This window comes from Saccostrea cucullata, unplaced genomic scaffold, assembly GCF_032062105.1.
Source record: "Saccostrea cucullata isolate Sc308-1 unplaced genomic scaffold, CSIRO_AGI_Scuc_v1 ctg214, whole genome shotgun sequence".
Taxonomy (NCBI): Eukaryota; Metazoa; Mollusca; class Bivalvia; order Ostreida; family Ostreidae; genus Saccostrea; species Saccostrea cuccullata.
Window position 1 is genome coordinate 26,784 of NW_026929583.1, and position 23,540 is coordinate 50,323.

A 23,540-nucleotide genomic window follows, 5' to 3' on the forward strand; every position below is an offset into this window, starting at 1 on the left:
TCTCTGTATTATTCTTGCAGTATAATTCTTTAATTTCTTTTGCTCTTAAATATTTAATGATAAATGAATGTTTTAACTATGTGAATAAACTGATAAACTATTAAGATATAAAACGTTTTAAAAACTAAATACATTTTTTTTTTTCAAAACCAGGTTTGCTAGCAAACCCCTCTAGTTGTAACAGATACAACTTTTTATGATAAATTATCATTAATAAAATTTATATACACATCTCTATGTCCAGTAGAGGTCCCATTACGCGATCACTGCATCTCTCTCTCTCTCTCTCTCTCTCGTACATTTTGTAACTACAAAAATGTTTGGGATGTTTAGATTAATTTTATAGGGTGAGAATTTATATCCATTAGACCAGTTACTGATGTATTTTGAAATAGACTTTGTTTATCTTTGAATGCAAAACGATGTCGATTTCCTCAGTATTCGGTGTTAATACCGGATGACCTTCACCCTGCAGAAATTGTTAGTGTATCACATGTAGTTCTCCACAAACCACAAACATGACAAAACGGTGATTTCATTAGATTTTTCAGCTCAACATGAATGGGTAAAATACAGAAGAATAAATTACAGAATGAAATAAATAGAGATGCTTTAACTTTTACCGGTAGCAGGGACCTATATACTGGTAGTATATAGGTCTTTGCCGGTAGTTAGGCAGTAGCAGTAAAAAAAAAAAGTGTACATTTACAGAATTTTCATACAAATAATAGCCCCCAAGATGCACAAAATACAGGTGCTTATTATTTATAATTATTCACCATGTTCACATACTAGGCATTTATGGATTGTATACTGTAATAATTTACATACATGTATTTCGATGTTTGTTTCAATCTCTGGTGTCAGTTAGATTAATTAAGATTTTATAGTTGAAATCTAACATGAAAGAAAATTATGAATAATTAAAAAAAAAATAGGGGGCCTAATCAATTTGAGGGTGATTTGTTATGTAAACAAACACAAAATAGTAATGGCGGTCAAGATGGCGGTTCAATTATTTGCCCAAAATAGCCACGCTAAATTTCTAGGATTTCTTCGCAATCGGCTTTCAGTTTAAGTTGGGGCTTCATTAAATAATTGTTAAATGTTCATTGTTATAATTATAAATTGTTTACACGAAATATTTTATGAATAATTTAATAAATTTTAATAAAATCACGTGACTCCAGCGAAGTCTACGATTGGTCAGTGGAGAGCGCGGACATTTCTGAGACGTTTTGAAAATTTGCCGAGATGAAAGCCTCAAAAAGAAATCGGAGAATTATAGTTCGGTAAGTCTTTATTTCAGTGTAAATTTTCATGCTGCTTGTTGTTAGTGTATTTGTGCACGTAAAGAATGCATTAGAATGTGAATATCAAGTGTAAATTTTACGAAGTTCTAGGTAATTGTACCGTAGATTTTTGGTTTGTTTTGATTCAAGATGGCCGTGTAGCCAGTGCTACAGCCTACACATGAAGTGAAGACATATAGATAATAATTATTTTGTTTAACCTGATGTGTAACAAGACATAAAAAGTGTTTCACAGTTTCAGAGTCTTTTAAAAAAAAATAATACCAGTAATTAACGTGTCAATATCGCGGGAACAGGTTATGTACAGTAGCCTCTGCATGAGCATGGCGATAATAACAAACAGAAATTCAAATGATCAGTGTGAAAATTTAATCATCGGCATATGAAATTTGAAATATAAAGTAAAGGCACTATTTAAAAAAAAAAAATGGGGGGGGGGGTTCTTACATGTAATAGTTTTAATTTAAAGTATCAAAATTACAGCATTTATAAAACATAGTATAACAAAATTAACTGATTTGAATTTATGTTATAAGTTTACATAAAATCATTTAAACCCCATCTCTCCACTTGGTTCATGCCAGGGAAAATGAAGGGGGGGGGGGGGGGGGGTATGACACACATAATTTATTTCAGAGTGACAATGTTTCAGTATTATATTTAAAAAATATTATGTATACAAATTAGTGTAAACTTTGTTAATAATAATGTCAGATAATTTCATGAACAAACTTTCTTTTTCAGCAAAATTCTTGTCCCCTGTAGTCATTCTAAACTTGGGGGAAATGCATAAAGACTATAACTCTGTCAGTAAGTATGAAATCTAATCTGATTTGAAAAAAAAATATAAATATAGTAATTTAGTAAAATTAATCACCACTTTTCAAACTCCATTGTAAATTTTAGGAATTTCAGATGCAGATCGTAACAGGGTAAAGGGGGGGGAGTGTCCAAATCACTTTTAATTGAATAAGTATATATATACATTTAATTACATAATATATACATAATGCAAGTAGGAAGGAAGTTCCAGACTCCACGGACCCCTCCCTCCCCTATACATTCACACATTGGATTTAATATTTTTGAAAATAATTTCAAAGTGAAGACTCAAGAGCAACAACTTTTTCAGAATTGAAGGGAATGGCATGAAAGAAGGAATTGCGTGGTACATTCAAATGGAGGATCAATTTTTATAAGGAGTCCGGATGAAAATCGCAACTGTACAGAAATGAGTATTTACCCTGGTAAAAGGTCTATTACTGTGCAGAAAATTCTGTGGTGCCAATTGGGTAAAAACTCTATGAAAGTAATGAAGATTACATGAATTGCACATGCAGCAAGTGAATAATGTGTGGCCAAAAAAAAGGACATGAAATGGAGTATACTTTCAATACCTTTACGATGTCTTTGTGTATTTACATTGCATTAATTATGTTTTGTATATGCTGAAAAGGTGTGTTTATTTTTTTCTTGCAAAGAATGATATTACAAATATCATTATTTTGTTAAAGGTAACAATATTAATTTTTTTTTAAATATAGGAGATTTGTCATATATAGATTCCGTTTATAGAGAGGATTTAAAATAGTTATTTTTCATATATATTTTCATGTAGCATCATATAATAAATTTTTACTTGTTTTTACTTGAACCTGATAATTATTGTTAAATTCTTCCTTGATATAGTCCTGTCCCATTCACAAGGAATGATAAGTATGTATTTTTCATGTTAGGCCAAAAATTAAAAAAATTTTGATGGAGAAAGAAATTTTTAACTCCAGGGTTTTGTGGTTGATTTGTCGACAAAAGCCCATTTTTTGATATGCCTAAAATGTACCTTTTTGTTTAGTTATGCGGTGTGCCAATATTGTGCTTTTTTAGTACCTAAAATGTGCCTATTAATGATTTTGGTACAATATAGGTACCTTGTAGGTATACTTTTGGTATACCTCTGGCATACTTTTGGCACAGCCTTGAAGGTACCTAATAGATTGATATGTGGGCACTTTTTAGGTATGCCTGGAATGTACCTACTGGTCTAGTTAGATGGTGTGCCAATATTGTGCTTTTTTAGTACCTAAAATGTGCCTATTAATGCTTTTGGTACAATATAGGTACCTTGTAGGTATACTTTTGGTATACCTCTGGCATACTTTTGGCACAGCCTTGAAGGTACCTAATAGATTGATATGTAGGCACTTTTTAGGTATGCCTGGAATGTACCTACTGGTATAGTTAGATGATGTGCCAATATTGTGCTTTTTTAGTACCTAAAATGTGCCTATTAATGCTTTTGGTACAATATAGGTACCTTGTAGGTATACTTTTGGTATACCTCTGGCATACTTTTGGCACAGCCTTGAAGGTACCTAATAGATTGATATGTAGGCACCTTTTAGGTATACCTAAAATGTACCTATCTGACTGTTAGAATTATATGCCATACTATGTATAGGCATACTTTAGGTATGCCTCACTGCTCAATCTAATGTTTTATGTGTGCCTAAAATGTACCTATATGTGAAATAGAAAAAAATGAATCATTGAAAAGTATACCTTTAGTATGCCTTTTTTGTACCAATTTGCTACCTATACTTGAAGAAGTGGTTCCAAACTTGTATACTTTAGGTATACCTTTTTTGTGCCTATATTTATCAAGAATAGGCATGCCTAATCTGTACCTTTTTTTGGTATGGGTACTTTAAAAAAAAACCTTCAACTTTGAACACAACTTTTGAACGGTAAATACTAGGACTATTATATTTTAAATATGTATTCTTTGTGGCAAGTCCTTTCATTGGATATCAACAACTTTGGTCATTTGACCTTGACCTTAAAGATTTACGTACTTATGAAAAAAACTTTAACATCGATAATAAATTTTGAACAGTAAGGGCTAGGGCTTTCATACTTCATATATGTAATCCTTATGAGAAAACATTTCATTGGATATCATTAATTTTGACCCTTTGATCTTGACCTTGGAGTTGACCTACTTTTAAAAAACTTTTTACTTTGGCCATAACTTTTAATGGTCAGGATTAGGGTTTTCATCATTAAAAAAATCAACTTCAATGTTACTTTCTAAATAAATGACATATGATAGGATGTTCATATTACACACAATATGTCATAAAGATAACATCTCACCCACAAAGACACCGAAAGCGGGGGACCACAATTCTTTGAATTTGCTTGTCTACTTTGAAATGGACTGAAAACAATTCATCAAAAACCCACTTATAAAATTGTTTCTCCTTTTGTAAAATTGCAGTCAAGGATCTAAAATGTTTAACACTTAATCTGTGAATAAGCAGCTACTTTAACAAAGGAAAGCAGTTTTAGTCAACAAGATAATTGATTGGTGATAATTGAGCACATTGCAAAGCAGTATCATACTTAGGCATAGTGGTGTTCCAATCATCGATTATAATCGAAAATCAGTCCATTGCTGACATAATCCAAGCAATCGATTGCATTTTTAAAATTCTGATTAATCGGTTTATTATTTTATTTTACAAGCATTATAATTTTTTACCCTGATTTTCCATCCACAGAATTGCTTTTGACATTTTTGTGTAACGTAATGGTACAGATAAACATTAACTCTTGTATTTCTACCCGGATAACAAACCATGTTTCTGGACATGGACGTTCTTTTGGTTCTATAACCCATTCTTACCATTTATACTAGTTCAAATTGATATACTTTTTACATGTCCGATTATAATCGATAATTAGTTACTTAGAGTAACCCAATCATCTATTATGAAAATTTTACCGATTCCCATCACTACTTAGTCATGCCTCATCGCACTTCCAGCTATCCAAACAATAGAGATGCATTTTTTGGTTAAAAAATGTTTATAAGAGGCAATGTTTTTACTGTCTATGCCCTAGGTTGTTTTTATCAAACCATTTAAAAAATATATCAGCCATTCTTTACATGCGACTTTTTGTCTGCTTTTCATAAAACAAAAACTTATTCCAAAATAGCTGAATAAAGCTATATTTAATAGGTAAATAAACATATATAGGTAAATTAAGCTATGTAGGCCTAGCTGAATTTAGTGATTTTACATTCATTTTTTAATTTTATTTTAGATTTTTTAAAACCCAGTTTGTATAATATGCACGATGAATATATTTCTATTTTTTTTAGCCATATTTCCATAGTGTTAAGATAATAACTTCGTACATTTAGAAAATGAGAGGTGGTATAAAACATCCAGGGGGCGAAAATGTCTGAGACTGTGAGTGTAGGAACCGTCCTTCGTGCGAGGTCCAGATTCTGCATCAGGACCAGCTGGGAAAGACGACTACACATATAAACTCAAGAAATATGTCATTACTACTGAAATATTGAAAATAAAACAAAGTACCACAATGTACTGCCACTACAAAATGCGACATAACTGCATACTCCTATGTCCTGTGACTCCGTTCCTTTTGGCTCTCTTTTACGTACGATCTATCTAAGCCCGGAAAAGGGTTCCCCAATGACGTATTTTGTTGAATTGTGGGAAACTACGTGGCATTTTCCAACTTCCAGGTTGTCTGGAAAAGGTTGTTTTTGACGTGAACGAAATATTAACACGTAACCAGGTTTTTGTTGGAGGTAAGCAACCAAACAGTTTCATGTATACAACACATTATATTGTCTATTTAACGTCTACGGCAAGATGAGGGTGATTGTAAATGGGAAAGGAGGGTAAATTGTCATTTTTTTGTCAACATCAGAAACCGGTATCCTTGTACATGAATAAGTTAACTTATTGGAGAATTATATCATATGATTTATATTTAGATTGATTATATATCAATGCATTTCAAGTTTAAATGCATTTGTTCAATTGATTTCAAATTTGACTCTTATTTTTAGGTACCCAATGGCTACCTATCAGGAATTTATACAGCAGAACGAGGACAGGGATGGAGTGAGATTCAGCTGGAATGTATGGCCGTCCAGTCGTATAGAGGCCACCCGTATGGTGGTCCCCCTGGGGTGCCTGTTTACACCGCTGAAGGAGCGTCCAGATCTCCCCCCAATCCAGTACGACCCGGTTCTGTGTACCAGACCCACGTGTCGCGCCATCCTCAATCCCTTCTGTCAGGTCGATTACAGAGCTAAAGTCTGGGCCTGCAACTTCTGCTTCCAAAGAAACCCAGTAATTACTTTTTGTGAAGCTTTTCAAATGAATTTATGTCTTGATTATAAAGATTTATTTACCAAAAAATATGTTCACACACAGTTAAATACATTACAAGTAATGTATATTACTCAGAAAAATAGAACAAATCTCATGTATACTGTTGTAATTTAATGTAAAAGAAAGTATTTTGCCTTTAATCAGTGTAAATATTGTTGTTTTTGTTTGTTTCAGTTTCCTCCGCAGTATGCCGCAATATCAGATCAACATCAGCCTGCTGAGATTATACCCCAGTTCTCTACCCTGGAATACACAATTACAGTGAGTTTTCTGTAGATTTACATATGCTACTGTAATTGTCCCTGGACAGTTTAAGAATATGTTTAAAAACAATTTTTGTCATCAGTTAGAACTCTAAAATATTACACTGCATATGAAAAAAAAAATGTATCAAGACCAATGTCCAAGTTTATAAACATGTTATAAGATACAATATTGTTCTTGTGTATAGAGAGCTACCTGCCACCCTCCAGTTTTCCTGATAGTTTTAGACACATGTATGGATGAAGAGGATTTACAGGCAGTTAAGGTTGGTTTGAAAATTCATCTAGTTTAAGATGTATATTTAAGGAATGTTTTTCAGTTTTGTGTCAGTTATTGGTGTGTAAATCACACAGACTTGTCACGTAGGCATATTTCATGATGCGCACTAGCGCTTCATGAAAAATATGCCTATGTGCAAGTCTGTGTGATTCACACACCAATAATTCACACTAAACTGAAAAACATTCCTTATATTTACATTTTACATGTTTGGAAGCAACTAAAATATGCTAAATATTTGAATTTCTCGCTGCCCTATATCGTTGCGTTTTTACTAACGTCGCTGCAGACTGATTGTGACGTCACGTTAACGCACGTTTCTCTGTGTATATTTCTACGAGTGAGTATACACGAAAATGGTTTTTAAATCAATTTCACAGTAAGCTTACTAGAAAAACACAGCGAATGTAAATATTGGTAAATGGACTAGAAGGAAAAATTTTCAATAATAAACAATAATGTGATGTTTTATTTTCTTTTTGAATTGATGGCGATCAGATTTTAAATATGAAATTGTGCATCTTAGGAATCTCTACAAATGTCACTAAGCTTGCTGCCACCAAACGCCCTGATTGGTTTAATCACTTACGGAAAAATGGTCCAAGTTCACGAGCTCGGCTGTGAAGGCTGCTCCAAGAGTTATGTTTTTAGGGGAACCAAAGATTTAACAGCCAAACAAATTCAGGTATGCATCAAGTCAGTTAATTAAAATGGTCATTTGTAAGATTGGCAGATGAATGCATTAAGATCTTTTATGTGTTACAACAGGTCGCATTGTGCTTTTTGTAGGAAATGTTGGGTTTACAAAGAGGTGGTGCAACACAGCAACAAAGAGGTCCACAGCAGCAGCAACAACAGCAACAGTTGCCCTCCAATAGGTCAATATCAAGATTTATTCCAAGGGTTCATCCTTTTCTCAAACATGCTTTTAATGCTACAATAAAAATGCAAACAGCCTTAATTTTGTTGATGAAGTATTGATTTATTTTGACAGATTCCTGCAGCCTGTCCACAAGTGTGACATGAACCTGACAGATTTACTGGGGGAGTTACAGAGGGACCCCTGGCCCGTGTCCCAGGGAAAGAGGCCCCTCAGGTCCACAGGGGTAGCTCTGTCTATAGCTGTGGGGCTCCTAGAGGTACGTAGATCATCTTATGTATTTAATCACAGTGCTGTTTGTGTAACAACTAGCTTTTTAAGGATTATTTTTCATAACTATCAACTTCTGGTCACTGGTACTTTCAAATAATAAAGTTTGATTTGTAAATTTTTTGATTGACAAAAGCTATCGATCTAAAACAAAAGATATATATCTAACACTTTGACGTGAAATTCATCAGTTTGAAATTCAGCAATGACCATTCATTTTTGTGAGAGAAAAAATTTACATGAGTACACGATTTAAAAAATGTTTTTGGCAATATTGTGAATAAAAGAAGCTGGAAAAAACTAATAAGTTTTTCTAGCATGGAATTAAATGTTGGTTTAGAGTAAGTTGATACTTACTTACAGTGCACATTTCCCAACACTGGGGCACGGATCATGCTGTTTGCTGGTGGGCCGTGCACACAGGGACCTGGAATGGTGGTGGACGATGAACTGAAAAACCCAATCAGAAAACATCTGGACATCGAGAAAGACAATGTCAAGTACATGAAGAAGGCTATGAAGGTAAGGCTATAGAGATAGGGTACTGTAAATAATAGTACAGAAAAACATAGAAAAAGATCAGAAAGTGAGAAGGTCATGAAGGTAACATTAGGAGACTATAAATAATAGTACAGAGAACTAGATTGAAATAGGACACTAAATGATAATACAGGAAGACATAGGAAAAGGGTAAAGTACATGAAGAAGGCCGTGAAGTTAATGTTATAGAGATAGATCTGCATAAATAATGGTACAGAAAAATATGAGGAAGGTATGTATATATACAGACTACTAGGGTATTTTTTACGAGAATGTGACATTTGTTATATTGAAAAATATGGTTTGAAAGATTCTTGCTGTTCTGTACAGTATGTTCACTGTTCAGTCTATTGCCCAACCATTCATGCTTCTGTTATGAATGAATGAATAGACTTATTAAGTGTAGAGCTAGATGCAGCTTTGTACTGCTTACATGTATCTGTGAATAAACTGTACACATTTCATTTTTAGGACAAGCTAAATGTCCACTAAAAGAAGCAGTGATCATAAATATATATTTTACGTAATCCTCTTCATTTTTCAGCACTATGAGATGTTGGCCAATAGGTCCGCTAAGAACGGTCATGTGGTTGATATATACGCCTGTGCTCTGGATCAGACCGGGTTACACGAGATGAAGTTTTGTCCTCGATACACAGGGTAAGCCATACAGAGGACATCCGTCAAATGTTGTCATGTTATCATTGTGTTAGTGAGTGTGCATCATTGGTGTAATTTTGTTGTTTTTCTTGTAAATGAGTGTGATCACTGATTTAATTTTGTTGTTTTTCTTGTAAGTGAGAGGCCGTCATTGTTTCCTTGTTTACAGAGGTCACATGGTGATGGGGGATTCCTTTAACACCTCCCTATTTAAACAGACATTCCAGAGGGTCTTCTCCAAGGACGCCAAAGGGGAGTTCAAGATGGGGTTCGGTGCTACTGTAGAGATCAAGGTAGGAGGGAGTTCTGTCCCTTTAAATCTTAATCAGTATTCTAATGTATGGAATTTAAAACAAGTACTTGCAGTTTGAATGCAATAAGTTTACTCCACTTGTTACAAAATTGATTCATTCTCCAATATCCATTTTTCTAAAATGACAGATTTTATCAAAATTAATTTTTTATTTTCACAGACCTCTAGAGAACTGAAGGTGTCGGGAGCTATCGGACCGTGCGTGTCCCTGGGGGTGAAGGGTCCGTGTGTGTCTGACACAGAGATGGGACTGGGGGGCACCTGTCAGTGGAAGATGTGTGGGCTCTACCCTAACAGTACCCTCGCCCTCTTCTTTGAAGTTGTCAGTCAGGTACCTTAAAGTTTCTGTAATGTTCATATAGCTATCTTTGTTAAAACTTTTTAATATATTGCTTAATCAGCTTTGAAAAATAACATAATATTTACCGGTAGTAATTGCCGATCAAAGTTGTGATATAAATGTGTATTTTATATGTTTTTACTTTGTTGATTTCCAGCACAATGCCCCAATACCACAAGGTGGCCGAGGGTACCTACAGTTTATCACACAGTATCAACATTCTAGTGGACAGCGCAGGGTCAGGGTCACCACACTGGCCAGAAAGTAGGTCACAGTCAAAGTTAATGCTAATATACAAACTAACCAATAAAATGTAGAAATTCATGTATTACTTTCAGGTTAAAATAGTCCCAGAATTTTGTTTAGAACAAACACATGTAGCTAATCTATATAATGGTTTATAGTTGTCTAAAGGCACTGATTTATTAACTGGCTGTTCTTTTTAGTTGGGCTGATGCGAGTACAAACATCCAGCACATCGCGGCAGGTTTTGATCAGGAGGCGGCGGCGGTGCTGATGGCAAGAATGGCGGTGTTCAGGGCGGAGACGGACGATGGTCCTGACGTCCTGAGATGGCTAGACAGAATGTTGATCAGACTTGTAAGTCTGACGGGGGGTTACTGGAAATGAATATAGAAAAATTGTTGGCAGATACAAATAAAATATACAAATGGAGGTGGGGTGTAACAGAGTTTAATATCATTATGAAAAAAATCAAAATACTCGTGCATGACGTATTTTTCATGCAGGGGCAAAATTATGATATGATAGATTTAAGGTATATATTATGGTACATGACATATATTTGATTCAGTGGCAAAATAATTTCCAGACATTTATTTTAAACAAACTTTTGTTTGGTTTCAGTGTCAGAAGTTTGGAGATTACCATAAAGATGATCCTAACTCATTCCGATTTTCTGATAATTTCTCCCTGTACCCACAATTCATGTTCCATTTAAGACGGTCACAGTTTTTACAAGTTTTCAACAACAGTCCCGATGAAACTTCATACTACAGGTAGGTATTGTTTTTATCAAGGTGTCAAGTCAGGAATTTCATTCCCTAATTTAATGATGATTTGCTTGCATGTATTGAAAGCTTTGTCTTTCTCTCAAAGAAAAATCTTACCCTTAAGAATTTAATCATTTAAAAGGTTTCTTGAAGTCATTTACCTGTGTTATTTTCAAACATTTATCATCTGTTAACCCTTGCCCTTGTAGACACATGTTGAATGTAGAAGACTAGAATTCAATCATCCTGTATTATATTTCTAACAGTTTAACTAATGTGAACTCTTGACCTTGTAGACACATATTGAATGTAGAATTCAGCCATCCTGTAGTAACTAATGTTAACCTTTAACATTGTAACCCTTGACCTTGTAGACACATGTTGAATGTGGAGGACCTGACCCAGTCCCTGATTATGATCCAGCCTATACTGTACGCCTACTCCTTTAACGGGACGCCCGAGCCCGTCCTACTAGACACCAGCAGTATACAGCCCGACAGGATCCTACTCATGGATACATTCTTCCAGATCGTGTTGTACCACGGAGAGGTAAAGATAAATACCAATAGATAAAAATTAGAGGAAGACTACACTGGGCAGGAAGTTGGCACAATTGTTACATGAAGATTTAATTAAAGTTGCCAATGGAATCAGTAATGTGTCATTTAGTTACATATTGTACTCATCAATTTTTGCCCTCATCTTCCTCCCCCCGCCATTTAAGTTAAAAGGCAAACTTAAAGGGGGCAAATTCAACAGAATTATCTCCCTTGTAATACAACTCTTCTGAGCATAAATAAGAAAGAGTGAAAATAACCTGTATACAGAACACACTGACATTGTGTTTGTCACTCTGAGGATCTCTTATGTGATTTTTTGTTGTACAGACAATTGCGTTATGGAGGAAGCAGGGATACCAAGATCAGCCAGAATATGAGAACTTTAAACAGCTCCTCAACGCTCCGGTGGACGACGCCCAGGAAATCCTACAGACCAGGTTCCCGATGCCGCGGTACATCGACACCGAGCATGACGGGTCACAGGTAAAATTACATATTCAAATCAGGAAAGGTCATGTGAGGTGAAAAAAGGTTATGCTTATTCCCCTTTGTAGGGGTAAAATGGTGTCTGAGAATTATACTAAAAGTAGATTTTACTTTTGGATAATTGTTTTAACATACAGTGCATTTCTTGTTGTTTATAAAATAAAAAGTGCTTTATTTTCAGTAAGTTGAAATGTAAGATGATATTATTTATTTTTCAGTCCCGTTTCTTGCTCTCACGAGTCAATCCATCACAGACCCACAACAACGCCTACGGATGGGGTCAGGTAAAGATTATATCTCACTTCCTTACAAACCTCAGAATAAGCATGCATGAAATGTGTGACTGTGCAGCTAAAAATACATTAAAGTAATACATTCATTGATCATGTTTGCAGTACACACACTTTCAAATTAATCATTCAAGTGAACCTAGTACAATATCTTTTCATCTCATATGTTCATCTTTTTTCCTCTTTATCAGCAATCCTCTGGAATGGTTTGTATAAGTTCTCTGTGTCTTATTATTTTTACAAAGTACATGTAAATTCAGGAGAAAGTAGTGGTGTGTCGGTAGATATAAATTGTCTTAATTCTGCCAAAAAAAAACACAGGTGGTTCAGCATTAATTTCCACTCAGCTGATTCAGAAATAAAGTTGAATGTTTTAAGATTTGGACACAGATAAAAGCTGTTCCTTTGTTATAGATTATAACATCCTCTGATTCGTACCAGGTATTTAACATGGGGTTATTTCGGTGTAGCATGAACATGGGGAAATGCATGTGGTATTGGTATTGATGTCTATGGCCTAAGGTTTTATTCATGTGCTTGTACATTTTGTATCTATACATGTTTCAATTCAAAGGGAAACACTTAAATGAAATACTTGCAACATTATGAATTTCCCCACTTTAAGGATTTAATAAGATATACCCCCAGGAATGTTTCAGAAAATATGGGTATATTTTGTAAAATAAAGAAGTTTTCATTATACATATAGGTACAATGTACATGTATTTGCACATCAGGATGTTTTCATTACATGTATGTACATTTATTTACCGGTAATTGGAACAGCTTTGGATTCAAAATAAATTTTGACTTTGAAAGAGAGTGTTGTATTCTCAAATATAAGTTTTTTGAAAGAAAAAAAATGGTTAACAGTGTTTTAGTGCATGAAACTGTTTTGTGTCATTTGTAAGTATCAAATAAGGCACATATAAACACTACATAGAATTTTCTCTCTGAAATAGTCAGATTGACCAAAATACAGCACACTTAAAATCATATGTATTGTACATAGAAGACCCTTTTTTAGCTCACCTCAGCGAAGTTGGGGGGAGCTTATGTGATGCCCTCGGCGTCGGCGTCCTGGGTTACGGTTAAGTTTTTTGGAGCAGTTTTCTTTTTAAGTACTTCTATGTCGTACATTGATTAGACATGCATGGAAGATGTTGCTACTGTGTTTCATTGTACCAGTCAAAGTTTCAGATGCTGCAATTTCAGCAAAGGAATGACCAGGTTAATGTTTTTGGTGCAGGTTAACATTTTTGGTGCAGTTTTTGGTGTAGGTCTCATTTCCGAGTAACTATAAGCCCTATGTTGACCAAACTTACATGGATGATACATCTTAGGATGCATACTACCAGCCTTGCTTCGGATGCTGAATCTGACCTACATTTTCCGGTTGAGTGAACAGGTTAAAGTTTTTGGTGAAGGTTTCATTTCGAAGATACTTTGAGCCCTTTAATGACCAAACTTGCATGGATGGTACATCTTAAGATGTATTCTACTAGACTTGCTTCAGATGCTGAATCTGACCTACATTTTCCGGTTGAGTGAACAGGTTAAAGTTTTTGGTGCAGGTTTCATTTCCAAGTACTATGAGACATATAATGACCAAACTAACATGGATGATACATCTTAGGATGCATGCTACCAGCCTTGCTTCGGATGCTGAATCTGACCTACATTTTCCGGTTGAGTGAACAGGTTAAAGTTTTTGGTGCAGGTTTCATTTCCAAGTTACTATGAGACATATAATGACCAAACTAACATGGATGATACATCTTAGGATGCATACTACCAGCCTTGCTTCTGATGCTGAATCTGACCTACATTTTCCGGTTGAGTGAACAGGTTAAAGTTTTTGGTGAAGGTTTCATTTCGAAGATACTTTGAGCCCTATAATGACCAAACATGCATGGATGGTACATCTTAGGATGTATTCTAGTAGACTTGCTATGGATGCTGAATCTGACCTACATTTTCTGGTTGAGTGAACAGGTTAAAGTTTTTGGTGCAGGTTTCATTTCCAAGTTACTATGAGACATATAATGACCAAACTTACATGGATGATACATCTTAGGATGCATACTACCAGCTTTGCTTCGGATGATGAATCTGACCTACATCTGGTTGAGTGAACAGGTTAAAGTTTTTGGTGAAGGTTTCATTTCGAAGATACTTTGAGCCCTATAATGACCAAACTTGCATGGATGGTACATCTTAGGATGTATTCTACTAGACTTGCTTCAGATGCTGAATCTGACCTACATTTTCCGGTTGAGTGAACAGGTTAAAGTTTTTGGTGAAGCTTTCATTTCAAAGATACTTTGAGCCCTATAATGACCAAACATGCATGGATGGTACATCTTAGGATGTATTCTACTAGACTTGCTTCGGATGCTGAATCTGACCTACATTTTCCGGTTGAGTGAACAGGTTAAAGTTTTTGGTGCAGGTTTCATTTCCAAGTTACTATGAGACATATAATGACCAAACTTACATGGATGATACATCTTAGGATGCATACTACCAGCCTTGCTCGGATGCTGAATCTGACTTACATTTTCCGGTTGAGTGAACAGGTTAAAGTTTTTGGTGAAGGTTTCATTTTCAAGGTACAGTGTACTATGAACCCTATAATGACTAAATTGCATGGATGGTACATCTTAGGATGCATACTACCAGACTTGCTTCGGATGCTGAATCTGACCTACATTTTCTGGACGAGTAAACAGGTTAAAGTTTATGGTGCAGGATTCATTTCTAAGTAACTTTGAGCCCTATAATGACCAAACTTGCATGGATGGTACATCTAAGGGTGCATTTTACTAGGCTGGCTTCGGATGCTGAATCTGACCTACATTTTCTGGATTAGTGGAAAGGTTAATTATTTTATACAGGTTTCATTTGTAAGTAACTTTAAGACCTATGTTGACCAAACTTGCATGGATGATACATCTTAGGATGCACACTAATGGACTTGCTTCAGATGCTGAATTCGACATACATTTTCCAGATAATAGACCTCATAAAAGTTATGGGTGCAAGTCTATCACCAAGAAGCTATAAGGCTTATATAAACCAGTTGCTTAAATGATGCATCAAGGGATAAAAACTCTCAGTCTTGCTTCAGATGCTTGATTTTAATTACATTTTCATGATGAAGAACTAGTTTTTAGTTTTTATAAAGGTCTATTCCAAAGTATCAAAATTGCATAAATTTTGCATTTTTGGATGTACACTTTTTGTTGGTTAATTGTGTGACTTAATTTGCCTTACTTAAAGACAACATTCGTTGAGGTGAGCTCTGTAATCTCTGATTACCTATGTTTATAACTTCAGACACCATCAAAACAAATTATAAGTGTGCTGTATTTTGGTCAATCTGACTTTTATGTCCATGAGTCAGAATAATCAGTTTTTCAAGATTAAGGTTTCCTCAGAAAAATTATTTTAAAGATAATTTTTGAAGTCCCGTTCCTCTACCTTCTTCACAATTTCCAGATCTTTATTTTAAACTTTTTTTCCCTTTCCTTTTGTCCATTATATTGCATGTTTATTTTGGTGAAATGATCTGAAATTAATTCCTTTGTACTGTGATATGAGGGGACCCCAGGTAGAAATCCCTTCCTCCTTCCCCTGTCCCCTTGTACATTTTCTACCTACATGGAATTTTTGCATTTTCCGACAGTTTATAAAGCATGAACAGGTACATGTTAAAGGGGACAAGGGTAATATTCCTCAAGTTTTTTTCAGGCCAGTTTAAAACCACAGTTTAATATACCAGTAATGTCAGTGCTGGATATTTTTAATATTGTAATCTAATTAACCAAGTACTTAATTATTTTGTAGGATGGAGGCGCAGCGGTTCTGACAGATGATGTCAGTTTACAGGTTTTCATGGAGCATCTGAAGAAACTGGCCGTGTCCAGCTCCTCGTGATAGTGACCACTGCTAATGACCCAATAAAGACAAAGTGACCGCTCGTCACACCAGCATTATCAAGTGCCAAGGACAGTCAGACATTTGTGTCGGACATCAAAATGAACACAAATCGTGCAATTCACTGGAGCTCTGTAGGATTTTTATGAACCTGATTTTATATAACACTTTTCATCTCATCGTGGTTATGTGTGTATGGTGCCTGGTCTTACGGAGATGAGTAAATGTTTGTGCCTGTGGTTGTATGGAGATTTTATGCCTGATTTGGCACTGCAAGGTGCCCTTCATTGTTTGTGATATTAGTGTTGTTACTATGGACATTATTTATAAAATGAATTGTTGTACATGCTTAATAAATTGACAATTACTTAGGTATTGAATTTATATCTGATTTTGTTTGTTTCAAGATTTATTGAAACACTGATAGGTGAGATAATAAGCCTTATTTATTTATTATCCCCATAAAAGTGTTCACACTCATTTGATAAGTAAAACTTGATTAATAAAAGAAAGTTGCATTATTTACTTAATATCAGCAGATAACATACAGTATTTGTTTAGGCCGTGGATATCAGCATGGATAGCTCAGTCGGTAGAGCACCTGACTAGTAATGTAGGGGTCCCCGGTTTGATTCCTGACCAGCACAAGTCATAATCTCCTTTCCTGTTACACCATTTGGTGTCAATCACCCCCTGGACTTACAGATTAAAGTCCTGCATGGGGCTAACAAGAACTTGGGTTGTGTCTTTAGAGGTAAAGACAGTTTGAGGAGGGAGGAATGTAATGGTCTGGGCAATGGAAATCTGCCCGAGTTGATGTAGGGGTCCTGGGTTGGATTTCTGGTTCCACCATACATTTGTCAAGTACCTCCTTTATGGAATATGACATAATTTGAATAAATTCCCTTTAAACATGCTTTATGCCAAGTTTGGTTGAAACCCAACTGGTTCAGGCTTAGTCAATAGGACACAACTAATCAAAATTTCTACATGAATCAGACAAGCTCAATTCAGTCTTCCTTCTAGGAGGGAACTTTGCAACCTGATGAGTTTGGGGTAGGACTGAGGCAAAGACATTCAAAGAGACAGAAATGTGATGCTCAGGTTAGCCTATTAATAATGGCCAAGTGAAACATCTGGTAGAGCACATAACATATGGAACTCTGGTCATGTGTTTCAAATTCTTTTTTGACTTGTTTAATTACACATAAAATGCCTGTTAAAACATACTCTATCATTTGTTTTGAATAAGGCAACAGCTAAAATTTGTTTTTATGATTTTTATTTTGCTAGCTAAAGACCCTGCTTCAACAAATTTACATCTTTAAAAAAATCACTCTTCATTTGCAAGTAGCTTGTTGATTAAATATGGCATTAAGTTTAATATTAATAATAAATATAAAACAGTATAACAATCAGCATACAATCAACAAATACAGTATATTAAATACTCTGGAATATGTGTTAAAAATAACAACTAACTCACATAATAAGTAAGATCAAGTTTCTACCTAGAATATGGCTAAATTCTCTGTCTGTACATGAACAGATTTATTACTTTAGCACCACTAATATGGTTATTTTGCAGAAAGATGTACAAGATATTAGAAAATCAGGAATTTTATTATAATGCTATTAATTACATGTATTGGATTCTTGAAAGAACAGTGGGGAAAAACAAAGGAAATCTGAAATGATTACCAGAACTCTAGAGAACAAACTGTGTATATATTACAATTACTGCTACTAAACTAAACTCCTTCCTTTGCAAACAAGATATACATACAGTGGAACCTCATTTATCTGGTCACTTTGGTTCTTAGTCAATTTGGCCAGATATGTGAAGCTCATGTTAAATGCGTGATGACCAAGGGAGATTGAACATAGTTCAACTCCCAGAAATTCTGTTCTGATGAAAAATCGTCCCGAAACTGAAGCATCTGGATATCTGGCGTCCAGATATCTGAAGGTCCACTGTATATGTATTTGTACTGATGTAGTATCAACATGATCAACAGGCAATGCAGATTCTCTAAATTAGGTCAATATTGTTAATAACAATATTCTTAATTACTTAAAACAGTATTATGATTTATGATACATCAGGTTCACAAGTTTTGATTTTAAACTTCAAACATAAGATATTATTATATCCACTATAGCTTTAAAGATAAACATCAGCAAGTCATAGATGTTTTCAGCTGTAAAACATGCTTCATCGTAATAAAAACTTTTGGGTTGGGGGGGGGGGGGGGGAATGATAAACATACATACAATACAATATAAGGTGTATCATCTACTTCATTCTTGTAATCAAATGAATTACATAATTTTACATTTGTGCAATTAATGTCAGGAAGTTTCATAAATTCACAATACATATATTTTGTGTCATTACATTCCATATTTGCAACAAAGTCAGCAAAAACAACAAATCATTCTTTTGAAATACAAAGACAAGTGTGTATAATAAACAAGTATTTGACAATTGTGTGTGTGGTGGTGGTGCGTGGCAGTATTTTATGTCAGGATTTCAACGACAGAGTATTTATTGTGAGGAATAAGATTTATCACTGTCTGCCATATTTTGTCTATATATGAATCTTTAACTTTTAAGATGGACTCATGTCATCTTAATATCGGTACAAATATTTCTTAATAATTTATACTTGAAAAGAATTTCAATAAGTGTTTCACAAAAATATTAAAATAGAGAATCTGTACAAAAAAATTAAAATTCAAACATTCTGGAAATTTTTTGTTCATGTAAATCTTTTTTGTAGTTATTAAATATAGTATTTATGAAGATAACATGCCTAGAATATCACATCATCAACAAAACAGACAAGAACACTAATGAAGGAAGCGAATGCTCATCTTTTGTTCGACGTCCACTCGCTCCATTGCCTGTAAAGTTAAAGTGAAGAAATTTACATTTTTTTAAGAAACTAATTACATTACAGTATTGTAAACATATATATATAACCAGAACCTAGATATCAAGCACAGTACATCTGAGGAGCTTACTAACAGCTTACCTGTAAAAACTTATTAGTTGACCTAATTATGTATAATTACCTGTACAAACTCTTCAAAAGAGATCTGGTTATCCCCGTCAATGTCAGCCTCACTGATTGTCCTCTCCGCGATACTCCCCAGCTATAAAACATAAAACATAGGTAATCAGAGATTACAGAGCTCACCTCAACGAATGTTGTCTGTAAGTAAGGCAAAGTCACACAATTCACCAAAAATAAGTGTACATCCCAAAAGGAAAATATTTATGCAATTTTGATCTGATACTTTGGAAGAGAGCTATATAAAAACTTCAAACTAGTTCTTTTGCATGAAAATGTAATTAAAATCCAGCATCTGAAGCAAATTTGAGAGTTTTCATCCTTTGATGCATCAATTGTGCAAGTTTGGTTTATACAATGTTATATAAGCCTTATAGTTTTTTGGTAATAGACTAGCTGCAATAATGTAGCCCTCTCCGATTTTTTTTTATCTGATATTTTCTGGAGAGGGCTACAATTCCATCGCATCTCCGTAATGGTGCAAAAATATTTTTTAAATACGAGCGACTGCAGGCCGAATAAATTGTTTTTACATTCAACTTACTTATAATAAGACGAATTTTTATTCACTGTTGACATCATAGCTCGTTAAACGCGAAAACCATGTAAAATAAATCTGTGTGATTTCTTGTCGCTTATTCGGCAGCCATGACAGTTCACACGTGACGTAGTGAAACTTGCGCTTGAAATTTCGAATAATTCAATCAAGCAAATGTCGATGTTTATAAATAATTTTGATGAATAGTAACACTAAACATCGATGAATAAAATAATTCTATGTGTCATTTTTTCGTAAACAGCGATATTTAGGCTTAAAATAAGGTTATTTCAAAGAAATCCGCTCCCTATAGATCCTTAATCTCATTGGCTGTCTCAAAATAAAATCTGTCAAGGTCAGTAAACATGGCGGATAAATTTAAGTTGTGATGTTGACATACACGAAAAATACTGATATATGGATTGTGCTGTATATTTATTGATCGATTTATGTGAGGGATAACTACATTTTGGAACTTCAGGTAAGGCATATAAATAAAATAGCCGTTTTCAGACAATTTGAGCCAAAATCCGTGCGGGAGTGATTCACTGCCGCATTGCACCATTACGGAGATCCTAAGGAGTTGTAGCCCTCTCCCAAAAAAAAAAATCGGAGAGGGCTACATTATTGCAGCTAGTAATAGACCTGGTCCATTATCTGAAAAATGTACAATATGTCTAATTCAGCATCTGAAGCAAGTCCATTAGTGTGCATCGTAAGATGTATCGTCCATGCAAGTTTGCTCAGTATAGGGCTCATAGTTACTTTGAAATGAAACCTGCACCAAAAACTTTAACCTGTTCACTCAACTCGAAAATGTAGGTCAGATTCAGCATCGGAAGCAAGCCTGGTAGTATGCGTCCTTAGATGTATCATCCATGCAAGTTTGGTCATTATAGTGCTCATAGTTACTTGGAAATGAAACCTGCACCAAAAACTTTAACCTGTTCACTCAACTCGAAAATGTAGGTCAGATTCAGCATCGGAAGCAAGCCTGGTAGTGTGCATCCTTAGATGTATCATCCATGCAAGTTTGGTCAACACAGGACTTATAGTTACTTGTAAATGAGACCTGCATCAAAAACATTCACCTGTTCACTCAACCGGAAAATGTAGGTCAGATTCAGCATCCGAATCAAACCCGGTAGTGTACATCCTTAGATGTATCATCCATGCAAGTTTGGTCAAGATAGGGCTTATAGTTCCTTGGAAATGACACCAACACCAAAAACTGCACCAAAAATGTTAACCTGCTCCAAAAACCTTAACCTGGTCATTCCTTTGCTGAAGTTGCAGCATCTGAAACTTCGACTGGTACAATGAAACACACTAGAAGCATCTTCCATGCATGTCTAATCAATATAGGATATAGACGTACTTTAAAAGAAAACTGCTCCAAAAAACTTAACCTGGGACGCCGACACCGACGCCAACGGGGACGCCGAGGGTATTACATAAGCTCCCCCAACTTCGTTGAGGTGAGCTAAAAAACAATTCTGTAATGTCAAAACATACCACTGTGTCAATAGAAAGGTACATATACATCATAATTCCTATTCTTTACCTGTTCCTCGGAAATGTTAGCTCCCACCATCATGTGTAACACGGACAGTAACTCATCCTTGGAAATTTTGTCATCACCATCCAGGTCATACATTCGGAAAGCAACTGAAATGTATCATAAAATTTAAATGTGTTCCGCAATATTCAGTTCTACAAAGGCTTGTTTTTTAACTACATTCATTGCACAGAATCTAAACACTTATAATACAAACATTTCAGTTTCTCCTCCCTGGTATTCAGTTTATTTTTGTTCTGGTTTGACTTCGTTGGCCTGAATCTCGCTAAAACTCTCATGAATTGTCTGAAGTTGACCGTCTCATTGTTACTGAAAACAAATGTAAACATTAGTTAGAATGTGATAATTTTGTGATCTTGGTTCTTACCAAAAAGTTCTATGAAATATACAAAACACTAACCGTTGTTTCTTTTCTTTCATTTTGCAACATATCAGTGTTTTCCCTAAGAAGCGGCTACCGGCCAAATTGACCACTTCAATTGACAATAATGCCACTTTGAAATAAAATTTGTTACAAGGTCCACAGAGATTCCGTACATAAACCTCTGCCCCTAGCCTTTTACAACTGATCTCTAACCCTTTACATTGAAATAAAGAGAAAACACTGCATATATGTTTACCTTTCTGTGAAGAATGCATGAACGATTCGGTCTCCGAGTGGATTTATAGCTAACTCAGGAATCCTCAGAAAATCTTCACGGCTGCATAAACATGACATAAGAAATAAACAATGAAGCTATAGTATTATAACATAAAATAATGTTTTATTTTGATTTCATCTTGCAACCAGAGTTAAGCCAATTACTTTTTATTAAACTTTGATCAAAGATACATTTACTCTAAATTGTGAGTGTCAAAAATGTACAAAACAAAATTTGCGAATAAATAATTATCATCTTTGTTTTCAATTCTTTCACTAGTTATCGTTAAAGAGAAACATGAAAAGTAACATCGACATTGTAACTTCCCAAATTTTCAATAAGGAAACTGTCAAACTTTCCACCTGTCAAAATGACGGCATTTGAAGCAGTTTTTTATTTTCTTGAAGGGTCTTCATCAATACATAACTTAAACACAAATCCAACTACTTATCTAGAGTGTTGTTAATCAAACTTTACCTCAAGCATCCTATAGCCCCTTTATCCAGGCTTGTGAATCGACTATACAGACGTACAATCTGATTGTGTGAAACTGCAAAAATAGAAAAGATGGGTACAGTGTATTATGCTGCATATATATAAATCAATGTCCTGAGCAAAGCCTTCGTTACAAAACATTACAAATCAGTAACTATCATTTTAATGTAAATATTCTCATAATTATTTGATAAAAAATAGTTTTGTATGAAATTTGTGTGTTTTTGTAGTCAACACATATTACTTACAGCCAGTTTCTGACTGAATTTCATTTAATTCAGTTTCCTGGAGCTGGATAGATGCCCTACTGCCCATTGTTTTGAATATTTACAAGAAAAACAGCTGTCAAAAGTATTCAACACCGGACATTCCAGGAAGAACCGGAAATAATGCGACGGGGGATATCCAAATGTCGATCCCGATAATATTTTGTTTACCGGACAAACTTTTAATATATTTGAAATGATACAACTTTCTAATCCTGTATTTATTAAAATTTAAAACTTTATTATGTTATTTTCCTCTTAGTCAACAGAATCAATGCTTGTTTACGAAAACGCCTTAGGCTCGGGTTCGGGATACTGACATGCAGAGGACATTCGGATGTGAGAAATGTGACATCGTCCGTAGGCCCTGGGAGTGTGACTAAAATGGGTAGCGAAACCCGGGCCGGGCCGGGAATTTCGAAACTCAAAACCGGGTTTTTGATAATTACGAAATAAATACTCAATCTTTCTTCATGAAATTTACAGACATGTTTTATAACCATACGTTTTGCCTTCGCTGAGAGTTTTGAGTCAAAATGTTGTGTTTTTCAATGATTATCGCCGATTGTCCTTTTCCAGGTGAC

At 34.9% G+C, this 23,540-nt stretch overlaps 3 protein-coding genes and 1 long non-coding RNA gene across 9 annotated transcripts in view; 2 read left to right on the forward strand and 2 right to left on the reverse strand.

The window, feature by feature from the left end:
- Nucleotides 1-5,802, reverse strand: part of LOC134281284 (threonine aspartase 1-like) — a 30,683-nt gene extending 24,881 nt beyond the window's left edge. For both annotated transcript variants that reach the window (XM_062763763.1, XM_062763762.1), the window contains exon 1: nucleotides 5,699-5,802. In XM_062763763.1, the coding sequence (XP_062619747.1) occupies nucleotides 5,699-5,729 (31 nt within the window). In that variant the 5' untranslated portion in view covers nucleotides 5,730-5,802. The remainder of the gene's footprint in view (nucleotides 1-5,698) is intronic.
- LOC134281279 (uncharacterized) lies at nucleotides 890-4,021 on the forward strand. The gene is made up of 3 exons (XR_009995045.1): nucleotides 890-1,292; nucleotides 2,058-2,123; nucleotides 2,446-4,021. It is a non-coding gene; the product is annotated as an uncharacterized LOC134281279 (long non-coding RNA).
- Nucleotides 5,791-16,733, forward strand: LOC134281282 (protein transport protein Sec23A-like). Of its 4 annotated transcripts, none has more exons than XM_062763758.1 (19): nucleotides 5,791-5,934; nucleotides 6,199-6,484; nucleotides 6,701-6,787; nucleotides 6,978-7,055; nucleotides 7,596-7,754; nucleotides 7,859-7,947; nucleotides 8,064-8,208; nucleotides 8,583-8,741; nucleotides 9,304-9,419; nucleotides 9,589-9,712; nucleotides 9,893-10,063; nucleotides 10,230-10,336; nucleotides 10,519-10,672; nucleotides 10,940-11,091; nucleotides 11,460-11,634; nucleotides 11,973-12,128; nucleotides 12,350-12,415; nucleotides 12,613-12,627; nucleotides 12,836-12,963. In XM_062763758.1, exons 2-19 carry the CDS (start codon nucleotides 6,206-6,208, stop codon nucleotides 12,926-12,928), a joined length of 2,325 nt encoding a protein of 774 aa, XP_062619742.1. In that variant the 5' UTR covers nucleotides 5,791-5,934; nucleotides 6,199-6,205; the 3' UTR covers nucleotides 12,929-12,963. The 4 variants fall into 4 exon arrangements, with proteins under 4 accessions (XP_062619742.1, XP_062619740.1, XP_062619739.1 ...); XM_062763756.1 differs by lacking the exons at nucleotides 5,791-5,934; nucleotides 12,836-12,963 and adding exons at nucleotides 5,984-6,027; nucleotides 16,271-16,733; XM_062763755.1 differs by lacking the exon at nucleotides 5,791-5,934 and adding an exon at nucleotides 5,984-6,027.
- Nucleotides 16,734-17,625: 892 nt separating this feature from the next.
- Nucleotides 17,626-23,077, reverse strand: LOC134281280 (calcineurin B homologous protein 1-like). Of its 2 annotated transcripts, XR_009995046.1 has the most exons (8): nucleotides 22,939-23,077; nucleotides 22,673-22,745; nucleotides 22,175-22,255; nucleotides 21,751-21,863; nucleotides 21,540-21,643; nucleotides 19,439-19,519; nucleotides 18,143-19,267; nucleotides 17,626-18,080 (listed from the first exon to the last, which is right to left on the reverse strand). XR_009995046.1 is itself a non-coding variant. In XM_062763752.1 (7 exons), exons 1-7 carry the CDS (start codon nucleotides 23,003-23,005, stop codon nucleotides 19,214-19,216), a joined length of 573 nt encoding a protein of 190 aa, XP_062619736.1. In that variant the 5' UTR covers nucleotides 23,006-23,077; the 3' UTR covers nucleotides 17,626-19,213. The 2 variants fall into 2 exon arrangements, 1 of the variants encoding a protein (XP_062619736.1); XM_062763752.1 differs by having other exon boundaries at nucleotides 17,626-19,267.
- Nucleotides 23,078-23,540: the final 463 nt, after the last annotated feature.

What these genes read in the sequence shown, in the direction of transcription:
- LOC134281280 (XM_062763752.1), bottom strand. Translation starts at nt 23,005, where the DNA reads ATGGGCAGTAGGGCATCTATCCAGCTCCAGGAAACTGAATTAAATGAA. An exon ending in GGGGCTATAGGATGCTTGAG is followed by an intron (nt 22,256 to 22,672) that starts GTAAAGTTTGAT and finishes ATGTTTATGCAG; the next exon opens with CCGTGAAGATTTTCTGAGGA. An exon ending in CTAACATTTCCGAGGAACAG is followed by an intron (nt 19,520 to 21,539) that starts GTAAAGAATAGG and finishes TATGTTTTATAG; the next exon opens with CTGGGGAGTATCGCGGAGAG.
- LOC134281282 (XM_062763755.1), top strand. Translation starts at nt 5,999, where the DNA reads ATGAGGGTGATTGTAAATGGGAAAGGAGG. An exon ending in TTTTGTCCTCGATACACAGG is followed by an intron (nt 9,420 to 9,588) that starts GTAAGCCATACA and finishes CCTTGTTTACAG; the next exon opens with AGGTCACATGGTGATGGGGG. An exon ending in TCGTGTTGTACCACGGAGAG is followed by an intron (nt 11,635 to 11,972) that starts GTAAAGATAAAT and finishes TTTGTTGTACAG; the next exon opens with ACAATTGCGTTATGGAGGAA.